At 45.6% G+C, this 23,618-nt stretch overlaps 2 protein-coding genes across 3 annotated transcripts in view; both read left to right on the forward strand.

The window, feature by feature from the left end:
- The window catches only part of LOC119383078 (sodium/potassium-transporting ATPase subunit beta-2-like), a 388,376-nt gene that overhangs the window by 291,481 nt on the left and 73,277 nt on the right, over positions 1-23,618 (forward strand). The gene's annotated exons all lie outside the window — the stretch shown is intronic.
- On the forward strand, positions 170-23,060 carry LOC119383073 (dolichyl-diphosphooligosaccharide--protein glycosyltransferase subunit STT3A). 2 transcript variants are annotated; one of them, XM_037651067.2, is made up of 14 exons: positions 170-449; positions 1,207-1,334; positions 3,317-3,499; positions 4,296-4,441; positions 4,871-5,068; positions 7,678-7,788; positions 7,895-7,975; positions 10,616-10,772; positions 13,688-13,923; positions 14,543-14,704; positions 16,533-16,721; positions 20,113-20,332; positions 21,597-21,785; positions 22,626-23,060. In XM_037651067.2, exons 2-14 carry the CDS (start codon positions 1,220-1,222, stop codon positions 22,769-22,771), a joined length of 2,133 nt encoding a protein of 710 aa, XP_037506995.1. In that variant the 5' UTR covers positions 170-449; positions 1,207-1,219; the 3' UTR covers positions 22,772-23,060. The 2 variants fall into 2 exon arrangements, with proteins under 2 accessions (XP_037506995.1, XP_049268366.1); XM_049412409.1 differs by having other exon boundaries at positions 202-449; positions 1,152-1,334.

Below are 23,618 nucleotides of genomic sequence, written 5' to 3' on the forward strand. Positions count from 1 at the left end.
TCATACGAATGACTGCGGTTGATTTATTCAATAACCTCAATGCATTGTGCTTTACATTCGTGTAACGCAACTGGACAATGCACAAAGGCACAGTGGCGTTGTGGTGGCGTAGACAAAAGTAGACAAAAGAGCCGATTTGTCTTGCAGCCGATTTGTAAGCCGTCGCCGGCCGTTACCCCGTCCCAATGTTTGCCACGTGTAGCTGCGTGTGTAGCGTTGTCGGCGATTTTTCACCGGCTTTGAAGTGGGCGATAGCGACAGCGCGGTGCGCCCGGCTTATTATGGTGAAGCCTTCCATCTTACCGCCGTTATTTTAGATGAGGCGAAGATCGAACAACCATCAGCAGGTGTACACGGCGACCACTGAAAAAAGGAAAACGGAGAAACTCGTCTCTTGACTGACCGTCAAGAGAAACCTGTTGACACGGTCGCCACTTGTTTAGGCCTAGGTGAGCTCATCTTACGAGGTTTTAATTTGCAAATACGCGTCGGCAACTGATGTGCTTGTGTGAACACAAAGTTTTCACGTTCAACTCCCGTAAGAGCGCCCGATTTAAACTTTAGTCGTTGGCGTTGACGAGTTTCAGTGCGGTGGTAGGTGTTGACGATGCCGGTTGGGCGGTTGTTTTTGCTTTTGGTTGCCGGCGTCTAGAAAGGTTTAAACTTGTTTGACACGTACACGCTGCTCTTGACAATCAAACCGCTCCGATTATGGGGGCTGTGTTTGGAAATCAAACGGCCCTTAATTCTCGGATGCAACTCTATCGTTATATTTACGCAGGATCGTGGTTGTCGTGGTAGTTTCATAGCTAACGTGTGTGTGAAAAGGCAGCTGTCCGCCAATCTGTTTCTCGACGTAGCATTTCTAAATCGAACCTTTCTTAACACACGCGCTGTTGAGAAAATCGAGATTAACGCGGTGCACGATTCGAGCGTGCAATGATGTGTGCTGAAACGCTGGAGGCGTGGAACTCGATCGCGCGTGATACCAATGTGCTACGTTTGAAGTTCGTTGCTGTTCGGTGTTCTATGAAGGGTTCAGGGAAACTTTTGAAACAGGCGAAGCAGAGGAGAATAGAGAACGCCTTGCGAGCGTCACCACGTTGCACGATTGATATCCCGCGCCGGAGATAAGACGTCGCTAGATGCAGTGAACGTGGCGCTACCGGAAGCCGAGTGCTTGTACACGTTCCCTTGGCACCGCAGGCTCGGGCTCAACATGTCAACTGCAAGCCCCGTCCAGTACAAGAGAGCGTCATGGTGGTCCCGGATGAACCCCGAAAAGCAGGAGACGCTACTCAAGATGTCCATACTCTCAATGGCAGCTGTGCTGTGTGAGTAACGTGTTGGCATGTGATGTGGTGGGCTGTTTGCAAGCAGAGGAAACCACTGTACCCTTAATGAAGTAAAATTTGCAAATTAGGCGACATTCAGTAAGGTGCTATGAAATCCAAAAACATATGACAACGCTTGCATGCTGCTCTAACGCCTACATCCATTAAGGAAGATGTTTAAAATGTGTAGCAGCCCACGTGAAACTTTGGTACCTGTGCACTTTGCATAAAGGTTAATCAATTAAATATGAAAATTTCAATAGCACTATCGCCATGTTTATGAGTTACCAACTTTCTGGAGGTTAGAATTCACTTTTGCAGTGAGTGCTTGTTGTGAGCATGTGTTCAAATGCATGAGGAATGTTGTCCCGGTGTCATACGGTGCACTGCTGATTGCGATTATGCCTGATCAGAATCGCATCTTTCAACAGTAATTGGCTCCCATCTGCAGCTTGCATAAAGAAGTCAATCACGATCAAGAAATTAGTCGGGACCAGGTTCAATCACGATCAGAAGTGACTGTGCGACATCGGTATTAGATTGGTGGCTTTATCTGTTTGTCCCTTTTCTGTACAGTCTTAGAGCTCTGCTCCACAATGCACTATTCCTCCATGGCAGCTTAGTGGCTAAAGTGTTGCACTGCTGAGCTCAAAAACATGGACTTGATTCCCGGCCACGGCGAATGCATTTCAGTGAGGTCGGAATGCAAAAACACCAGTGTCCTAGGTTTTGGGTGCGTGTTAAGAGAGCCCCAGGTTGTCAGAATTAATCTACAGTCACCCGCTACAGCACGCATCATGGCCATATTGTAGTTTTGGCACATAAAACTACAGAATGAAATTTCTAACCAGTACACATTTCTCAAGCTTTTGAGAAAATACTGTAAGGGCATGAAAACATTGTACTCTTGAACTAAATTTCATGAATATGTTTCGTGTTCCTTCACAGCTCTATGTTCATTTATAAGGTACTGAGCTGGCATGTGAAGTCTTGAGTGTACTCAATTTGAACAATAGGCGGTATTGTTTGGCTCATTTTCGTTTTACTCTAGTTTAAAAAATGACATCATTCGTCAACAATGCTGTTGTGTCTCTGAGTTAAAGGAGACAATGAAAAGCTAGTTGGCCTCAGGAAATAGCTTTAACAATGACGACGGGGAGCTGTACGAAAGTCTTGGGTCGAATATGGTGGCTCTTTCAGAACTGGGGCTGCTGGCTGTTAAAGGAATGAATGCCACGGCTTTGTGCACCGAGATCTGGCATACTTGAGCTTAGTCTTTAGTGCGTGAGTGCATTGGACATGTGTTCACTAGAGTAAAGTTTTTTACTTTGTTCTGACAAGATTTGTTGAGAAAATAAGTTGGCAAATAGGTCTGTACATTCAAGTCCACACTTGGATTTCTTGCAGTGAGATGGTCACACCAAAAAGGAGGTTTAGTCTAAGAGCTATTACTTACATATCCATGAGGTGGAACTTTCATAAATATAAAAGTGCATATTGTTCTTCATAAACAGCTTAGCAGTACTTCGGGAATTAATGTAGTCCCAGGTGTGCATGTTTTGACACTGCATCATTCTGCACTGCATCTATTCTGGGCAACATTATAATTTACACAGTTCACACATTAACAGAAATGCATTGTACTGTTATTCCAAAATGCAAACTGAATGAAAAGAAATTGGGATCACTTCCTCCACCTGATTACTTTGAAGTTTGTTTTGCGATTGGTGCGTAACCATGTGCCAAGTACAATCTGGCTGCAGAACTGTGCCTCTGGAAATGAATCATTCTTGTTTTGTGCTCAGTGGGGAATTTCGAAATGGAAACTGGGCTTCTAGTTCACTTTCATGTGTTTGCACTTTATTCCAGTGGGACTCTAGTTTGCCAAGAAGACGACACTGAATAGTGTCAGCTTCTTGAAAACATATGACGTATTGTCCTCAAGCAGCTTTCTTACTGCATTACATTTATCCTTCTTTCAGCATTTGTCTGCCGGCTCTTCTCTGTACTACGCTTCGAAAGCGTAATTCACGAATTCGATCCGTACTTCAACTACCGCACCACACGCTACCTCGCTGAGGAAGGCTTCTACCGCTTTCACAACTGGTTTGATGACCGGGCCTGGTACCCTCTGGGAAGGATCATTGGCGGCACAATCTATCCCGGTAATTTCTAATTTCTGGATGCTTTTTGTGGCAGCCCTTTGAATGTGGCAGCAGTGTGGGATAAGCCTTGTTGATCAATAGCTGAAGCTTTCTTGAAGTGTGCAGTTAGTTACAAAAGGAATAGGTAATATCTCCCGATCACTTGATATGGCTCTTTTTGGAGAAGTTTGCCAGTGATGTTATTTTACTTACATCATGCAGTGGTTAAGTTTAATTTTTGAAACTTCGGAATATGATTAAAAGCACATTTGGTCATTGCGCTGATGATGCACTGCCTTACAATGCAAAGCACATTTCTAAACATTGCTCACAAGGACACCACCCCCCCCCTTTTTTTTATTGTTGATGAATATAGTCATCAGCGAAACCTGTACCAGTATAGTCGATGGCAAGTGTGGCCGCCAAGAGAAAAATACCTCACAGCATGAACTTATGACAGATATACTTGTAAGCTTTCTTCTAGTTGCAGTTTTGAACAGAAGGCGGCAATTGCCGCTATTAGAGGCGTTGTGTGTAGTTTTTCTCAGTATCATTGTCTGCTTGAATCAAAAACCGTGTCGTCGTATGTGCCACGATTATGGCAAATACGGCACAATGTTAATTTCCTGCAGGACAGGGTTAATGTACATTGATTACACAACGCTTTTTGAAGTGGCAGAGCTCATTGCAGAAACCTACACGATTGAAAGATAATGCTAATGTAGGAGCAGTCTTTGTTGCTCATCTTATGATTATGTTATTTTTTTCTCTGAGTCTTTCTGTGCGTACATCACATTGCCTCTCTTAACATTTGCAGGATTGATGGTGACATCAGCAGCTCTGTACCATGCATTGCAGTTTCTGCACATTACAGTGGACATTCGCAATGTGTGTGTCTTCTTGGCTCCGTTTTTCTCAAGTCTGACGACCCTCGTAACATTTCTGCTAACAAAGGAACTCAAGGTGAGTTGGATCACCCTCACTGCAGTCACACTGTAACATTCTACAGTATAAGAGTTATGCAGAATTAAAATTGAATCTGTCCAAATCATTTTGAAGGGTGCTCAGAGAACATGTAGTCATTGGGCTAGACAGGGTGTAACTGGTGTTTGTGTAGAAGGGAACCCCGTAATGTGCCCTCTAAAGCCTTGTTCTTGAACTTCTATGTTTCCAGAAGGTTTGTCACTAATATTTACTCGTAGAGAAGGCCTAACGATGTTCTTCTAGGAGTGTTCACATTACAGGCATGTCACACTGCTGTAAGACTAATGATGATGTAGACAACTTTATTTGGCAGTCTCGGTGCCTTGGGATCGCCAAAGGATTTTCTCAGATGGAAAGCACTTTTGTTTGGCTTTCTAATTTCACTGACTGATCGGTGTTCTTTCGCAGGACACTGCTGCTGGCCTGATGGCCGCTGCTATGATATCCATCGTCCCCGGCTACATCTCTCGATCGGTCGCCGGGTCCTATGACAACGAAGGCATTGCCATCTTCTGCATGCTTCTGACCTATTACATGTGGATCAAAGCTGTCAAGACAGGGGCGATATTCTGGGCCGCCCTCTGTGGGCTTGCCTACTTTTACATGGTGAGCTGAGCCAATGGTTGTTGACCGTAAGTGCTTTTACGATTGCTAGCCAGAGCATGCAACCTGAAATGACCTTGATGGTTTTATACAATTGCATTGAGTTTTTAGGCTAGATTTCTTGGTGTGTGATTTTAAGAAGCCAAGGTTAAGGGGGCCGCAGTTACATGTCATGTAATTTAGTGCTATGTTTTAGTTGTCAATATCACTGCAGCTGGCAGCAGAGCCACTCCTTGTGTTTTCAGTAGCCCCTGCTGGTGCCTCATGTCTTACCTTTCTCTGGCGCTCTCATAACTGTAGAATCTTGCACAGCCAGGTCAAGTGAACTGAGGTTTTATCTTCTTTTATTACAAAGGATGAAGCCAAGGCCTCAACCAGGCCTTTCAGATTTTAACCGTGACTGTCCTGCATGTGGACATCACATAATACATTAACGTTGATAGAAATTAAGAGGATATAAACACTGATATCACTGCTGCACTGAAAGTGTGACATGAGGTCTGCTAACAGGCAGAATAAAAGCATAACAAGTTTACTATGGAGGGCCTGTGTTTGAAGCAGTTATTTTTTAGTTTTGATTATGTTCCAAGATATACCAAAATACTAGAGCTGTGCGAATAGCAAAATTTTGGGTGCGAAGCGAATTCGAATAATAAAGATTGAGTGCGAATCGAATAATTTTCGAATATTTCACAAAAATTTTTCGAATAATTCGAAGTGAAATTACAGAAAAAGTTGCAAAGAATCCCTAAGTGTGTTCTTGTGAGATAGCAACATGAAAGTGTTTCTTTTCGCTAGGTTGATGAAGCGCTGGTGGGGTCATATTTCATAGTTGTCTTTCTTATCAAGAATGAGGCAATGTAGAGGCCGAATTGTATTTATGTACATGATTTGGTGCAGCCAAAGTGTTGCCGACAACACTTAACACGTGATAGGCAGAGGTGCCATTTCCTCAGCCTCCCCTCCTCTTTCAACTTCTGTGGAAGCCCAACTGATGTGGCAGACAAGAGTGTGCTCCCTTCAAGTCCGGAGTTCCAAATCTGCCTCGTAGACGTCGATATATAAGAACATCTGAAATTTTTTATGCTAAAAAAAAAAAACCGGTGTGCGATTTTATTGCGATAGCAATTATATGGACAGTCTCGGCTGGAAAATGTCCGTCCCCGTCGCCATCATTCACCGTATATCTATAAGTATGTATATATATAGAAAGGCCACAAAGAAAAATAATTAAGAAATTCTTTCCGACGCACGGAATCGAACGGGCGACCTCTCGCTTTCCAGCCCGCCGCGTTAGACGTTAGGCCACGACAGCACCATCTCTCAGCCGGCTAACGGCGTGCTATTTATATACACCACGTAATTCAGCATGCTTTCTTAGTGGCCACATACATGGCGCGACGTGCGCGCGTGTTGCGCGCTTTAAAGATCATCGCCCCGCCCCTGCGAACGCCGTTGCTGTTCGCTCTACAGGGCGTCGCCGCTTTCGTGCGCTTATCTCAAGGAAAGAAGGGGCGGCCGGTGGGGTGCTTCGCTTCGCTCGCTGCAGCGGCCGCGTTTGCTAAAGTAGCGCGCTGTTCAAACAGAAATAAGTAACAACTGTGACAATTAGTTCGCGCTCGTCTTGTGTGTACCTGTTCGTTTTGTTTCGTGCATCCTGCTTTATGTTTGAGCAGTGCGCTTCAAGTGTCGAGCTGCGACGCATTAGTTCGCGCTCGTCCTGTGTGCGTTCTTTTCGTGCGTCCTTTGGGCTCGAGCGATGCGCTGGCAATTTCGAGCTGCTTTCCGTTCTTCGCGTTACATTACAATTTATTGCTATCGCAATCATTGCTTCGCCGTTGCGGCGAAACAGTGACTTTTGTTTGGACTTCCTGCCCAAATTTCAGGTCCAAAACAGCATTAATTGAGCCCCCAACTCTGCCACATCTTTCATCTCCATATTGGAACCAGCGTTTTCTTGATACATTTGCGACAGTAGCGGAGCGTGAAAGGCAGCTTTGCTGCAACACGGGGGTGTGATGAGGTGAAGCATATTGAAAATCTAGGGACCACTTCCAAACGGACGTTGACTGTCTCTTGGCCAAGTTCGACCATAACGGAGCTTGAAAGGCAGCTTTGCCGCAATACGGCGGTGTGATGAGGTGAAGCATATTGAAAATCTAGGGACCACTTCCAATCGGACTTACCGTCTCTTGGCTACGTTCGACCGTAACGGAGCTTGAAAGGCAGCTTTGCCGCAGTACGAGAGTGTAATGAGGTGAAGCATATTAAAAATCTGAAGGGGTCACTTTCAATTGGACGTTGACTGCATTTGTCTTTGAGAAGTTCGAATAGTAAAATTTCAGTGCGAATCGAATCGAATAGCAAACACTATTCGAAAAATATTCGAAATTTCGAATATTCGCACACCCCTACAAAATACACTAGAATAGATATTTGTTGATAGCCTATTAGGAGTTGTGATAAGTGCGTTCACTTTTTCGTTTTCCTTGGTTGATAAGAGTTCTAGTGACTATTTGTGACAGGCAGCTTACTACTAAACCTTCACAGTCAATTAAGAAGAGATTCCTTCCTCGAAGCGCATGTATAATGGGGATGATTCTTTTCGACAGGTGTCATCCTGGGGTGGCTATGTGTTCCTCATCAACTTGATCCCACTTCACGTCTTGGCGCTGATGTTCACAGGACGCTTTTCGCACCGCATTTACACGGCCTACAGCACGGTAAGCTCTTCCGCATTGCTTATTTTGCTGTTTAGTCTGTGTATAAATGAAATGCTGAGTGCAGCTCGTCTTTATGTCTTTGCTTTTTCTCCCTGTCCTACACCAGCTCTACGTGTTGGGTACTCTGCTGTCGATGCAAATCTCGTTCGTCGGTTTCCAACCTGTTCAGTCCTCGGAGCACATGGCGGTAAGTCTGATGTGTCATCGTTGATTTTGTTGCCTAATTGGTTGCAAGGGAATGAAGGTGAATGGCTTTGCTTAAGAAACAGAGATTATGGGACGTAATTTAGCTCAAGGGACACTGTTGCAAAAGTAGCTCATGTTCAGTGACCTCCCTAGGTTCTTAGCACATCTCTGCAGCCATCCTTGTACAGTCGATCCCGGATATATCGAACTCGAAGGGGACCGCGAAATAGTTCGATATATCGATAATTCGAAATACGAAATATGCGTATGTAAGGCTTTAATTAAAGCACTGCAGGCCTCGACACAGTTTTTTGAAATCGTAAAAAGCGCGAACATGACGATTCGCTCACATATGCTAAAGAACAAGGCGAGAACTTCTTTTGCAAGTTAGCGCACTTTATTTCGCATGAAAAAAGTCCGTCAACTTGTCTTGCTTCTTGCGCGCCGTGAATTCATCAAGTCATCGTCAATATTATTGAAGCTTTCCAAATAAGTAAATTCAGCACCTTCCGCCACAACAGCGGTGATCGACGCTGAACGCTGATGCGAGCTCTGTAGCGCGGTAAAAGGTTTAGCGGTGGCAACGGCGACTGGCATCTTCAAACCGCGCGGGTCCATTTCCGCAGCACCGGCAACGTCAGCTATGATCTCGGCATCGATGCAGTAAGAAACAGCTACGTCGTTATCTGCACCGATGAAGTCACTCGCTGTGCTCCCGTCCAATACGGCGCCCGGAAACGCTAAGTCGCAAAATTCACTGACGCACCGTACGCCGTAGTCGGCGGTCATGACGCGCCCGAAGTCGTCACCTGGCACCAAGGCCCGTAAGGAAACAGTGCGCGACGGTGCTTTACTTGACGTCGTTCCAAGCACCGGTCATCATTTTCATCGCTACGAGCGGGACAATGCTTAGTTCGACTCCCGAATGACGATTTATCAAGAACAAAGCGCGAAGTACACATTCTGCAAGACACAACGCTGCACGAAGAAACATTTCTCCACCGCCGACATGTTGGCGATACCGATGGCACTTCTGGCTTTGCAGACGGCAGCCACTACTTTGGCGAGAAATGCGAAAAAAAGCGTAGCCTCTGAGATCACCATTTTAAAACCGAAAACACTAAAAATACGTTACGAGGTTGCGGATCTCGAAGGCCATGCTTTGCGGGCCCGCATGCCATCGTGCGCGAAGAGACAATGAAGGGAATGCAAACGTTACAACAAGGCTGCCAAGTCACTTCGAATTCTCATTTTGGTGCCCTCGGCAATCAGCCTCTTTGAAAAACACTAGCCCATATGTTAAAACTTGTGGACCGCGCGTCAAATATACCGGTGAACTGACAAGCGCTGCGCAACGAACTAGAGCAACGCAATTTCGTCACCTGCGCGCGACGAGGGATTGGAACTTACAAGAACGCGGCCGAAAAATGAACAATAGTTGTTAGAAAAAATGCACTTTCTGGGCTTCGGCGCGGGGCAGCGTTCGATATAGCGGATGTTTCGCTGTGCGGGAGTTCGATACACGTGCACACCAGCCCCATACTTTTGCATGGGAAATTCAAGGGGATTTCTCAACTGTTCGATATAGCCAATAATTCGATATATCCGAGTTCGATATATCCGGGATCGACTGTATATAAGAATTTATGATTTATATGTCAGAACATTCTAACTATTCACTGTAAGAATACAATGGATACTAGCATATCAAAAAGTCCAGCCAGTTGTGCAACCGCAATGGCAGAAAACGAAAGTGAATTGTCATTGTCAATGACGTTGTAGCATTGATTTGTGAAGTACACCGAGTGTATGAATTGCCATAGAATCGCAAATCTTGAGAAATTGTGAGCAATTCTGAGTGCATGTGGAACACTTGTGAATGCCAAAGTAACTGGCTATCCAAGTTGGTGTAGCTTACGCATGCAGTGAGCAGAGCTCATCATCACAGTTTATGACCTTGCGCCTTGACCAGAGCTGACATTCTCATCTTTTTATATCACGCTTTCATCAATGCTCAGTAGGCAAAATGCGCATGTGGATAGTCTTTGTTGTGGAGAGCATTGCTCAAAGAACAATCCCATCCTCAACCTTGAGTCATGGTATGAAATTGTGGCCACAACAGTCACATTTATGTCATGCTAAAATGCTTCTGTGCTTAGGTTCTTTGAAAGATTGTCAGGTGTTTGAACCTAATCTGGGGTCATACGGTGTAGCATCTTTTCCCTCAGCACAGCTTAAGAACATGACGCAAGCAGTCATTGAGAGCCATCTCAAAGGTCAGAGATGTGGTGTGATATGGGTCGCATTGACACTAAAACCTTTTTTATGTATATGGACATGGTTTTTAATGTAATGCACATGGTAGTTGGCCGAGTCTGCTTATTAATAAACTGTATGGCACCTGTGTTTATAATGTTGCAATGCAACGTTGCAAAGAGATTTAGTTCTGCCAACTGTTCGCAGTAGTGAATAATGATTTGTTTACTCTGCAAGGTGATGCTCTTGTTCTCACCTTCTATTTAAAAGCACACCAAAGACATTTTTTTTTCTTTGTCCTTATTGTCTCTTAGATATTTAGCCTACTCGCTCTTTCTTCAACGTTTCAAAGCCTCAGTACGTGCCTGCCTTTTCTCTTACGCAGGCCTTGGGTGTGTTCGGCCTGTGCCAGCTGCATGCCTTTGTGGACTATGTGCGTTCCAAGCTACCTAAGGAGCACTTCGAGCTTCTCTTCCGCACTGTCGTAGTGGCGACAGCCACAGTGACACTGGCTGTGGGTGGCGTGCTCACCATCCTCGGCAGTATCCTTGCTTCGTGTCTTTGCAAAATGCTCTGTTCTTTGGTAGGATCAACTGAGCTCTGCCGTATGTGAACTTTACCCGCCACGGTGGTCTAGTGGTAATGGTACTTGACTGCTGACCCGAAGGCCGCGGGATCGAAATGCAGCTGTGGCGGCAGCGTTTCGATGGAGGCGGAATGCTAGAGGCTCGTGTGTTTAGATTTGGGTGCATGTTAAGGAACCCTAGGTGGTCAAAATTTCTGGAGCGTTCCACTACGCTGTCTCTCATAATCATATTGTGATTTTAGCATGTCAAACCCTAACAATAGTTATTGTTATTTGTGTGGAGGTTCACTTTGTGTTCAGCATGCTTGGTGCCCTTGTGTAGGGTGTCGGGGAGTAGGCCGTTGTCAGCTGCAGGAGGACAGAGTCTTGCGAGTCTCATCAACAGTAGAATAGATTGCAGATTGAGGGTTTCAATGAAGAAAGTTTTTTACGGCATTTGTATAGCTTTGAGCTGCACGCAGCCTGCGAAATTGTTCGGGGCCCTTCAACACTTTTTCAGCATGGTCAGAAAACGCTGCTTATCGGTAGTCGAGGCTCCGAGAACACGCGAGCCAAACATCATAGCGCAGCACGCAGCCTGTGATTTACAATAAATCCTCAACATCAGCTAAAAATCGCTTCCTCTTCTCTCGACAAATGATGCTATTTACCATACATTGCTGATTATAAGTCGACTCCAATTATAAGTCGACCCCCCAACTTGCAACCCCTTTTAGGGGAAAAAAAAAGTTGACTTCGAACACAGCCTCATGCTGCGGCCATAGCTCACCAATAAGTTTTTCAGAAGAGGGAGTGATGCAAAGAAACATTTATTGGCCCGTGAAACATTGCTTACGACTTGTCGTCGCTTGAGAGAAGGACGCAGTCACGGTCATTGCCATCCTGTGAGCCACTGCTGCTGCTCGCCGTCGGAACGGGTGCCGGTGGTCGTGAACCCAATCTCGAACCGCCTCCTCAACGGCAGGGTATCGTCCAGACTTCGGTCCGCGAAAGGAACGGCGTGTAGCAGTGCACACGAAGATCTTGGTCCTTTGTTTTCTCCATTCCCTCACGCACTTTTCCGACACATCAAACTTGTGCCCTGCTTCAACGTTGCTTTCAGACTCTGCGTAGAGGATCGCTTGCCTCTTGAAAGCAGCACTGTACTGTTGCCGGCATAGCGGTGGCATCTTGGCGTCCGTTTGGCAGCGTCGCAAATCGCGCACACCACTGCTCACAAGCGAAGCGAAATGCAGAAATGGCGAACAGGCATGAGTGCAAAAAGACGCGAAGACGCTTGTGGGCGCATGTGACTGGTCATGTGGTTTAGTTCCCCGCGAACTGTTGCCAGCCCACACGGACGCCAAGGGTTCGTCAACGAATCGTTTCTATTGTATGAAAACAAAACTGCAGGGCACATCTCAAGGTAAATTCCTCTTTATTCATAGAGCATCGTTCGCCCTCTATCAAAGGTTTGAAATGCTGCTTTCGAGACAGTGTTTTCCAAGCAGTTCGCATTAATGCCGCGCAACGGTGATTTTTAAACGCGCTCTGTAGTTTCGCCTCGCGTGGTTTCGCTATAGTTTCGCGATCATCGTGGCAGATCGCAAAAATGTCCGGCTCCAAAAGCGGCGCACGCGCGCGTTGGGAGATAGCTGTTGCCGCGACTATGCTGCCTCTGGGGCTGATGTTATCGATGCGTCAAATAGCAGGAAATCCGAGGACGACGACCTTTCGTCGGACCCCACAGATAAGTCGACTCTACGATTCCGCGTATAGGTCGACTCCAATTATAGGTCGACCCCCGAACTTTGGATGGTCATTTTATGAAAAAAACGTTGACTTAGAATCGGCAATATACAGTACTTAAAATCACTGCGTCACTGACTCATGTTCCATGCCAATAGCTGATTTGAACATGGTACGCTCACTAGTTATTGTGGCTGCCACTTGACGGCGCGCGGGCGTCATTGCACTGAAAGTACTCTGCGCTTTTGAAGGGAAAAAAAGGAAGAAAAAGTGCTCAAGGTCACGAGGCGCACGTGACGTACTTTCCTCCCCCGTACCATCCCTCCCTGCTTAGCTTCCAGCGCTTTCGTTGCGACGAGAGAAGAGAGAAAGCAATTACAGCGTGCGACAAGTCTTTTTAACTCCGCTCGTACTGGACGGATTCTAAAAATTTTTGCGGTGGTCGATTCATGAGACAATAAGTTTCTTTAGTGAAGCCATTCCATGGCAACTTTGAGAAGTGTTGCAGGGCCCCTTTAATTTGAAAGTTTATTGTTAGCTAATGCGTCTGTGCACTCTTCCTTAGTGAGTACTTGTGAGGCTAATGTATGACTAAAGGAATAGTATCATCTTTTGCAGCAATCAAATGTTTCTTAGGCAGAGCAGTATAGAGCTCTCACAAATTCTGAGCTGCACTTGTACAAAACTGGGACCATCATCATCGTTATGAGCATCTATTTTTCATTTATGTTGTGTTTATTGTTTTCCTGATAAGTAACACGACGTCAGTTATACATTACCCAAGTTTATTGCCCTGTGCAGGTACTGTGATATTTGTTGTGGAATGCAAACACACCACGACAGACTGTAACTTTTTTTTTTGCACAAGCAATGAGTTTGTGCAGCTGGGATTAATTGTTTTTTTTTAATTTTATTTTATACACAAGGCACAAAATAGCATTACATCAGAGAAGCTCCGAGGAGAAAGAAATGACAGAAAGCTTCTCGTACAGTTTGCTACCCTACATGGTGGATAGAGCAAGAGAGGACGTATGTATAAGGACGAGATGGAGAGGCAAAAGCACTGTTGTGCAAGTTGTTTTTGTTAAGTGATCACAGTGTTGCACGCTGAGTTTTATATTCCTTAGCAAAAGTATGCTTCAGAGATCTCCCCATGGACTGGACGTTTCTACTCTCTCCTGGATCCCTCATACGCCAAGAACAACATCCCAATCATTGCCTCCGTGTCCGAGCACCAGCCAACGTCTTGGTCCTCCTTCTATTTCGATCTGCAGCTGCTCGTCTTCATGTTTCCGGTTGGCCTGTACTTCTGCTTCAGCAAGCTGACCGATGCAAACATCTTCATCATCCTCTACGGCATCACAAGCATATACTTCGCCGTGAGTGGCACCCTTAATTACTGAGTGCTCGCCCATTGGTACAGGGTTATATTCATCTGCCTTTGACAGGGAAATGCCCCTGCCTTGTAAAGTTGTAGCTTACTATGGCACACGGTGTACATGAAGCACACATGAAGAGCGCAGTGCTTGCTGTGCTTACTTTCTAAATTTGTAGTGAGCTGTTACTTCCTTCTAATACCAGTGTCACACAGGCACTTTTGACCGCGATTGGACCTGATCTGGATCGAATTTCTTGACCGTGATTGGCTCTTTTACGCAAGCTGCAGTAGGCAGCCAATCACTGTTAAGAAATTTGATCTCAGTTGGCCTTAAGCGTGATCACCAGTGCACTGTGTGATACAGGTATAAGTTTAGCAAACTGGGAACGTGGGAACAGACAACGGACAAAGGAAGAACCACACAACACGAGTCGTTCGTCCGTTGTCTGTTCCCGTGCTCCCAATTCGCTGAACGAATATGAATTACAAACTAGTCCACCTGTTGATCCTTTTACTACAGGTATCTACAGGTATAAGTTGTCACTGACACGCATTCTGTGTAAAACTGCAAATTTTCACATTTGTGGATGTTTAACGAGATTTTCCTCTGGTATGTGCAGGGTGTGATGGTGCGTCTGATGCTGGTGCTGGCACCTGTCATGTGCATCCTGGCCGGCATTGGTGTCTCGGCCATGCTCACCACTTATTCCAAGCAGATGGACGCAGCTCCGACCGACAAGAAGGGCAAGCGCCATGAGGGCAACTACTTCATGCGCACCGAGGTGAGCACTTGCAGTCACTGAAAGAAAACGATCACGTTGAACAAGACTTCAATGTGTTGTGCTATTTTCATGTAGATAACTGCTGGCTGCACAGAGCGCAGTGGCAAATTCAGTTCATGCGAATGGAGCAGACTAGTGCGGTGATTTCTCACTAGAGGTTCATATCCTTGAAAATATCTTTTCTTTCTTGACATAAAACTGCGTTTTCTTTATTTATTTAAATAAGATATATGCTAGTTATGTACATATATGTACAATGCATATGTAGTACATGCTATGCTTGCATATGCAGACGTTTGTGGGTGTGTATGTAGAAGCTACATCAGTCCTTATACAGTCGACGTCCGATTTCCCGGACGCCCGAAATTCCGGACATGCCTGATTTCCCGGACTCATCTGTGGCACCGTCAAGTTCCCCGTAGAGTCAATGTATTAAAAAGTCCGAAATTCCGGACGCTTATAGCCTTCGCCATCCGATTTCCCGGACTTTTTACTGTTAACCGCCGACCCACAGTCGCCACCGACGCCGCCATTTTGGTTGTTTTCATTTTCATATCCTTGAACCCACCATACTCGCATCGCAGGTGTGCGCCGCACCGCGCCTGCCGTAACCTCGAAACCGCACGTGTCAATCCGTTGCCAGCCGTAGCTTAGCCAAGCCAAACCTCACTGTGTTCGTTCACGTCTTCACGTGTTGTTTTGTCAGCTGTGCCAGCTCTGCGGTCGTGTCTGCGGTTGATCGTTTGCTGCTGCGCGCTACCTTCAGTGATCACGTTTCCCGACCTTCAGCATCCACCGAGTTCCTAGCTGTTTCGTGCTGCGCTTTTCGTCGAGCGGATTCGCCGTTTACAGCAATGGCACCGACTGCTCCTTCGTCTTCGTCCGCGCCTTCGAAGCGCACAAATCCACCTCGTAGGCTCACGATGACGAACTGCCATCCGCGGACGTTGCCTTCGACGATCTGCGCGCTGGCGGCGTGTTGATTCCAGCCGAGATAACCCTTGAGGGCTTCGCCGACGCTGACAAAGACCTCGAGCTATGTGCGGAGTTGACCGATGACGAAATCATTCATCAAGTTACGGAGGATTCCGATGACTCCGACACCGAGAACGAAGAGCCAGCTCCTACACAGCCAACGAGCTCGGAGTTGACGCGAGCACTGATGACACTGTCATTGGTGTACAGCGGCAACATGACGTTGACTGAAATTGAGGCAGACATAATCGCGGGCAAGCGGACCGTGCAAAAGAAAATAAGCGACTTCTTTGCGCCCATGTGCTGACCTATGAGGTAGTGCCGGCCACGTCGTATTTTTTTTTTTTATAAACGGCTCTTTTCAGAGCCACCTAAACGATGCATTGGCTGAATTGCTATGGGAATCTTGTATTCCGGCTGTGACCGTCTCCGTCAGCGAAAAATACCTATCAAAAAGGTGCGTTTTTACGTGCATTCGTTTTTCCGGACTGCCCGATTTTCCGGACGTTTTCGCGGTCCCTTGAGGGTCCGGGAAATCGGACGTCGACTGTATGTAGTTTGTATACCCTTTGTGGGGCTCAGTGGCAGTGGTGTTACGCTGCTGAGCATGAGGCTGCAAGTTCGATTCCCACGCTGTTTCTACTTAGATATGTGTGCACAGTTAAAAACTGCATGCACTCAAAGTTAATCTGGGTGTCTCAAGGATTATGCGTTGCATTGTCTGAAAATTTATTTTATTTCAAACTTGTGGGTTTAAATTCTCTATGCAGAAAATGGCTCTGCAGTCTCGGAGTCTCGGTGCACATAGTACTTTGTTGTGTGACAATGGCTTTTGGGGCTGTACGTGTTTCAGGTGGCACAGGGCTTTGTGGCCATGATGTGCATCTTCCTGACATCATACACTATGCACTGCACCTGGGTGACTTCGGAAGCATACTCGTCGCCCTCCATTGTGCTGTCGGCGAGAGCCCACGACGGCTCACGCATCATCTTTGACGACTTCCGTGAGGCCTACTACTGGCTGCGACACAACACCCCAGAGGTATGCACTAATTATGGCCGCATTCTGCTGTAGCACCTCTCAACGACGCGTCTCCTCTTTCCGTATTTCATGGTTGCTAGGTAGCAATCTTGAAATTGTGCAGAAAAAATGAATTCATGCTTTTTAACGGCGGAGCTGTTTATGCCGAGCGTAATCTGTCCGGTGTGGACAGGCAACCTTTGGAAGGTATGCGCCACAGTAATCCGTCTTTTTCACGACGCCCCTGCGCGTGCGCGCATCCCTAGCGGAAAAGTCGCGAAATGTCTCTTCATCTCGGAGGCTTTGCTTCTGGCAGTACCAGTTGTCCCGGCCCCTACCAAACTCCTACCAAAACGGCAGAGGGCAGCACAGGAAAATGAAAGAGGCGGATTGAGCAAGCCCCGCTGCCGAGTACAGTACGTGCGAGCTTTAAATGAAAATTCCGCTAGGCGAAGTGGAGAGGGAGAAGAGAGGAGATGAGAAGCAGAGAGGAGGAGGAGAAGAAAAAATAATGAAAATTAAGTCAAATTTTTTTGCAAGCAGAAACTCCGTCGGTCATGTAAAAAGAACTATGATCATCATGAGCTCAATAACTCTGCCGGCACGCGCTCTCTTCGCCCTCTTCTTCATCTTCCACTTCGCTCCCAAAACACATGCGGAACAAGTGAAAGAGAGAGAGAGAAAAATAAAGATAGAGAAAGAGCAAGAGAAATTGATAGAAAGAGAAAGTGGAGACAAATAAAGGGAATGAAGACAAAAAGATAGAGAGAGAGCAATAGTAACAGACACCAAAAAGGAGATAGAAAAAACAGAGAGCAAGACAGAAAGCAAATGAAAGAGAGAAATAGAGAGCAAGAAACAGTGAGAGAAATTGAAGAAGAAAGAGAAGCAAGGAGGGCCGCCCAGCTCCGTTCTTCCTTCAGGCTTGGCACCACTAGTGCAAAGCTGCCATAATTTTATTGGCCTCAATGGCTCAAACCGCCATAGCCCCATCCGAAAGAACTGTTTACTCGCACAATTATCATTGCCTTAAAGGGACACTAAAGGCAAATAACAATTTATGTCATAGTGAAAGCCCAATTTATGACAACTTCTAAAACGGCAATATTATCAACAGCAGTGCCCTACTTACCGAGAAATTAAGCTAAATATATCACATGATGAGCGCCACGAGTGGGACATTTTCGAAATGATCCCGACGACGTATGGAAGCCGGCCTACAATAAATCACTAGTAATCAAACTAGCAGCAGTAAAAAAAGAACATTCCGAGCATCAAAAGACGTAATAAAATGCTGTTTGTTCGTTTCCGCTTGATTCATGGAAAACAAAATCTCCGTGGCGTTGCCATGGGGAACGGCGCGCGTGGTTCAAAGGTTCCGTTTTCGCCGAACTGCGCCTCGCCCGTCTCAGTGGTAGTTTCGGGATCGCGTACTGCCGTGCGTGTTTTGCCCGCTCGTGAAAGTCGCTCTGACAGAAAGTTCGACAAAATGCTGCATGCGTGTGATATTGCCGGATGCCCGAATGGTGCACAACGCCAGTGCTGCAGCAAGGAAACCGGTGTGTCTTTTCACTGGGTGCCGCGGAATGAACCCTTACGCTCGAAGTGGCTTAGTGTCATGCCATTGCGCCACTGTGCTAAACAGTCAAAACCTCTGCATGTGTGCTCGCTGCCCTTTCGTACTGAGGATTACGAGACCAACCGCAACTTGGTGAAGGCTTTGAATGTGCCCATCCGAGCAAGTCTTTGCCGCAGCACCGTTGTTGCTACTGTGGGTCCCGCTACTTCCGCTCGGCTGCTACTAGTGTCGGCGGCCGCGCAGTAAAAGCGGGCAACGTTGGGCACGGCAGCAGTGACGTATGAAAGTCGTATTTTCAGGCGGGATATTTGAAGCGCGCTAACGCGATGCGGACCACTAAAAACGTGATTTTATTTCAAAATAAGCACTTCCTTGGCACAAAAGCAGCACTACGAGGTTTCTGGACCGCTATTTCAACAATCAACGTCGACTTAATATTTGCCTTTAGTGTCCCTTTAAGTGTTGTCTTCAAAATGTGTGTGTGTTCTTTCTTTTTTTCTTTGTCCCTCTCTCTCTCTCTCTCTCTCTCTTTGGTCTCTGCCATCATACATACTGCACGGTTCACCATGCAAGGCTTTGCTGCTTATGCTGTCACTTGGTGACTATCACCCCCCCCCCTCACCCTACTTGGTCTGTGAGGGGCTGAAAACCTTAAAGGGACCGACAACTGATTTTTCTCGACCCAGCTTTTTACGGCGCGACAGGCAGCTTACCCTTCGTAGCGTTTGTAGCTGCAGTGGTTTATCCTAAAAGCACGTAGTTATTTTATAAGCAGTATTTTTCGATCTGAAAGGCTCCAAACACGAATGAAGGCTTGCTCCGGCAACGCTGAGAATTGATAGCAATGCCGCTAGCCCTTGTGAAAGCTGTCGTTGTTCTGCTTTCGCAAGAGTTACTGTAGCTATGCTTAACCACCTCTATTTCGGGCTTTCCAGCCATTTTTGAAAATAGCAAGCTGTTACAATGAGATGATGTGGCTTTATACACCTTCTTGGAATTTCACAGCGTTGTGCGCGCCTGCGACCAAGGTTGCCTGCGCCTGTGTCATGGATGGCTTTTCGCGGCATGGGATCATTACGCCAAGCGAAGGCAGCGCCACTTTGTTGCGTAACAACTAACGCAGGCCTATATGTACATTTTTATGGAGTAATATTTTTTAATATAAAGAAATGAACAATATTTCAGTACTAACAGAAAAGTCATCGAACGCATACACCAATCAATGGTCACGTGACCGGCTTCATCGGACCGTGTATGATTTTGCCGCCAGAGGCGCCAAAGGTCATTTTTCGCGACTTTCAATGAAGAAATAAAAATATAAATCCGCCTCTCACGAGATAAACAGGGTTGGTTTGAGTCAATGCGACGGACAATCTTTCCATCAGTGCAGTCATCTCATTTCATGTTCTGGGCAGTTGTCGGTCCCTTTAATATCACGACGCATAGCCAGCGAGAAAGAGGCAGACGAAGACGCAGTAGTCTTCGTGCCAGTGCCTTTGTTTTTGGCTGTGCTGTGCCGACCTCTTTTGGGACTTGGGCCTTGTATCGCTGCCTTGTAAACCTCGCCTTTGTCTTGAACATGACAATATATGTTTAATTTCATGCTGAATTTATTCAAGACATGCAGCATACTGCTCGAACTAACCTTGCATTAAACTTCAAATTTTGATTACAACACTGATTTGCCTTGTGTGTCTCCTTCAATACATGGCCACTTAATTACGCTGCCAATCTTGCCCTGCCCTGCCTCTCCTAGGGAAAGTGAGAAAAATGTTCCTCTGCACGTGTGTGTAATGTTCATTGACCTCCAGCTTACTTTTCTGCACACGGCAGGATGCCAAGGTGATGTCATGGTGGGACTACGGCTACCAAATCACTGCCATGGCAAACCGCACCATCCTAGTGGACAACAACACTTGGAACAACACGCACATCTCTCGCGTTGGCCAGGCCATGGCCTCTCCCGAGGATCGGGCCTACGAGATTATGCGCGAGCTGGATGTCAACTATGTGCTCGTCATCTTTGGCGGTCTCTCGGGCTACTCGTCAGACGGTCAGTTGCCATTCCCTTCTTTTGTTGTCTTTGCATTTCGGTGGGGCCAAGGTGCAAAAATGCTCATGCTCCAAGATTCAGGTGCGCGCTATAGAAAACCTGGTAGGCATTTCGGAGAGTGACCCACTACAGTGTGACTCATAATCAGATCATGATTATGGCATCTAAAATCCCAGAATTTTGCTGTCCTGCCTCCTAAACCATTATCCTACAATCCTGACTGCAAAAGGATGAGCATGTTACACCTCAGTATTCGGCACATTTCTGCAAGTCTTTCTTAAAGTACCTGCTCTTTCCCTTCAGACATTGCGTGAACAATAGTGCTTGCTAAGGATATACTTCAAAACCAAGCACACCTATGAAAATGTTTCAAATGTGCTGCATGAACATTGCAACACTCTTGATTGTACTTGCACTGCAAGTTTGAATAATAAATGTAAAATGTATGATCACTAGGCTTGTGCGAATATTCGAGCTCTTCGAATATTCGAACGAATATTACAGTATTCGAATTCGCTTCGATTCGAATTTAAATTATTGGAAATTTCGAAGTATTCGAAATGAACGAATAGGTGTATATTAGTCCGCATGTAACCCCCCTGTAAAGGTGGTTTCACTGCAGTGGAGGAGTGCTATGCCGTGAATGCACCTTTCCAGAAAGAGTCCGCACTGCCGCGAAGCCCCCTTTCAAGGTTAAATGAACAGATTACCCTCACATCGATTCATCATTTTTTAAGTTTAAAAGCTTGTTATACCAGCTTATATGCTCCAAGTAGAGTAAATTTTAAAACATCACATATTTTACAGGTTATCACCTGCATTCTACCGAAAGCCAAATCCTGCTACTATTCAAGGTTGCTTCCACTTCCTTTGAACCAACAAGAATGACATTTGCACATGCCTTGTTACAATTTTAAAACATTGTGCCGGTTGGTTGGTTCATGACAAATATGGTCATTTTTCTTTATAATATGTGACATATACTATTCGAATTCGATTCGAAATTATTCGACCAAAATCACTATTCGCTTCGAACCTAAAATTTGCTATTCGCACAAGCCTAATGATCACATGCTTACGTTTAATTTCTTTGATATAGTATTACACTGCAGGCAACCCAGTATTAAAAAAAGCTCATTCTTTTCAAATCATCTCCTAACAGCTAATCAGCTGAACCTCTGAATGAAGTAGTACATGGCTGATTTAAAGCCAAATTGTTGTAGTATGTGAAGGCAGTGTGTTGCATTGCTTTTGCCTGATGCAGACATCAACAAGTTCTTATGGATGGTGCGCATTGGCGGGAGCACCGACCGAGGCCAGCACATCAAGGAGCAGGACTATTACACTCCGTCAGGAGAATTCAGCGTGGACCGCGAGGGCTCCCCTGTTCTGCTCAACTGCCTCATGTACAAAATGTGTTACTACCGCTTTGGCTCCGTCTACACTGAAGCAGGTACGTTTCACGGTGGAAAGTTTCCTGTAGCTCAACCTGTTGGTTTTTCACAAGTTTTCAAAAAGTCTGCATGGTTCCAAAGCAATGCACTCCTTTTCTTTATTGCCAAGCATGGGCATATTTGACGATAAAGGATTCGACGAAGTTGAATGTGTCACGTCAATACTGATGTGACATATTCGAGTAGTTGTTATTTTGTAATAAATGAAGTTTGAAATGCGCGAAGCTGTAGTGGAAATACTGACAAGCTCCTGACAGGTCTTATAATATAACTTGCTTTGACAAACCAATTTGAGCACAGTGGCTGACTGTCGTCGCTATCGCAGCAGCTGCCTAGGCGTTAGCACAATTAGAATAGATGCACACAGCACTCTAGTTTACGCTTTCTCGAGCAACACCAGCATATCTAGGCCACAAGATCGTTTTCTTGCGCGTCAAAGCTTTAGCACGAAGTCAAAGTGAAATATCCCATGAGGTACTTACTAGATTTCATACTTGATAAATGGTATCCTTTTACATGTAAGCATATGGTACAGCTCTTGCTATAACTAGAAAAATATGTGTTGGTATTACTGCATTAAAGCGTACATTAATGTTCGTGATGGATATCGCATGGATGAGGGAGAAAACTTTGAAAGTTTGTTAAACTAACCATGCAATCGTGAATAAGGACAGCAAGAGCAAATAAAGTTTGTGTAAGTTGTAATGACTAAAGGGAAGCACTCCTTTGGTCTACTACTATTTTTTTTTCTTCAAAGCTGATGTCACTGCTTCATTTGCTGCTTCAGTAGAGAGGCTTCATCAAGAGTTTCTGTTTACCGATTTTATTCGTATTTCCAGGCAAGCCACCGGGCTACGACAGGGTACGCAATGCCGAAATTGGCAACAAGGACTTTGAGCTCGATGTTCTAGAAGAAGCATACACGACAGAGCACTGGTTGGTGCGTATCTACAAGGTCAAGGACCTTCCCAACAGGGGCATCTGAGGAGCAACTCGTCACGTGCTGCTGTATCCTGTGACATACAATCGACGCAGCAGCGAGCCACACTGCAGCATCGAGATTGTTCTCCATTCTTTTGCTGGACATGTCGTGGAACGAGCGCAAAATCATCCTCACATTTCTCCGAGAAGGCCCGTGACATCCTCGGGTCGTTCCCTCTCCCTCTGTGTTTACCCTGTGAAACTGCTTGTGGGTTTTCCTCTTTTTTTTTTCCGGGCCATGTGTTGAATGAGAGAATGGGTGCTGAATGCGAATAAAAGCTTTCTACAAAATACTGTTTCACAAAACTTTACTTTTATGAGAAGTATCTATCCGCGATGTCTCTAGAGTTTCTAAATGCCCCTACTAGAGGAATTGCTTCTAGCCATTCTATATATAGGTGACCTATCTCAGTTCATATAGATGTAAACATTGTCGAAAATTATTTTCTCACTGCAAAGCTTAATCATCAAGAAGCTGAATTAGCTTCGCTAGTGGCATTCCACCATGTTATGTGGATGGCAAATTTATTTCGTGAAAGTTCCTGAGGAACCCCACAGGATATCTGTATAACTTGCTCTGTCCAGTTCGACAAAGTAATTTGATCGGCCACGTCCAAGAAGGGGATAGATTTCAAATGTAATTCTCGCAAAGACAGTAATACTGGAAAACATGGTCTAATGGGTTGTTTTACTGTTGCAGGGTAGGACCCATTCAGATGCAGCAAAACGTGCAGGCCAATGATTGACTGTTACATATGGTCCATCCACATGCAATACACATGCAATGTGTTAGCACTGTGATAGTGCACACTTCTAATGTTCTTAGCTTCGCCATCTGTGTGCAGCACCCT

This window comes from Rhipicephalus sanguineus, chromosome 2, assembly GCF_013339695.2.
Source record: "Rhipicephalus sanguineus isolate Rsan-2018 chromosome 2, BIME_Rsan_1.4, whole genome shotgun sequence".
Lineage (NCBI taxonomy): Eukaryota > Metazoa > Arthropoda > Arachnida > Ixodida > Ixodidae > Rhipicephalus > Rhipicephalus sanguineus.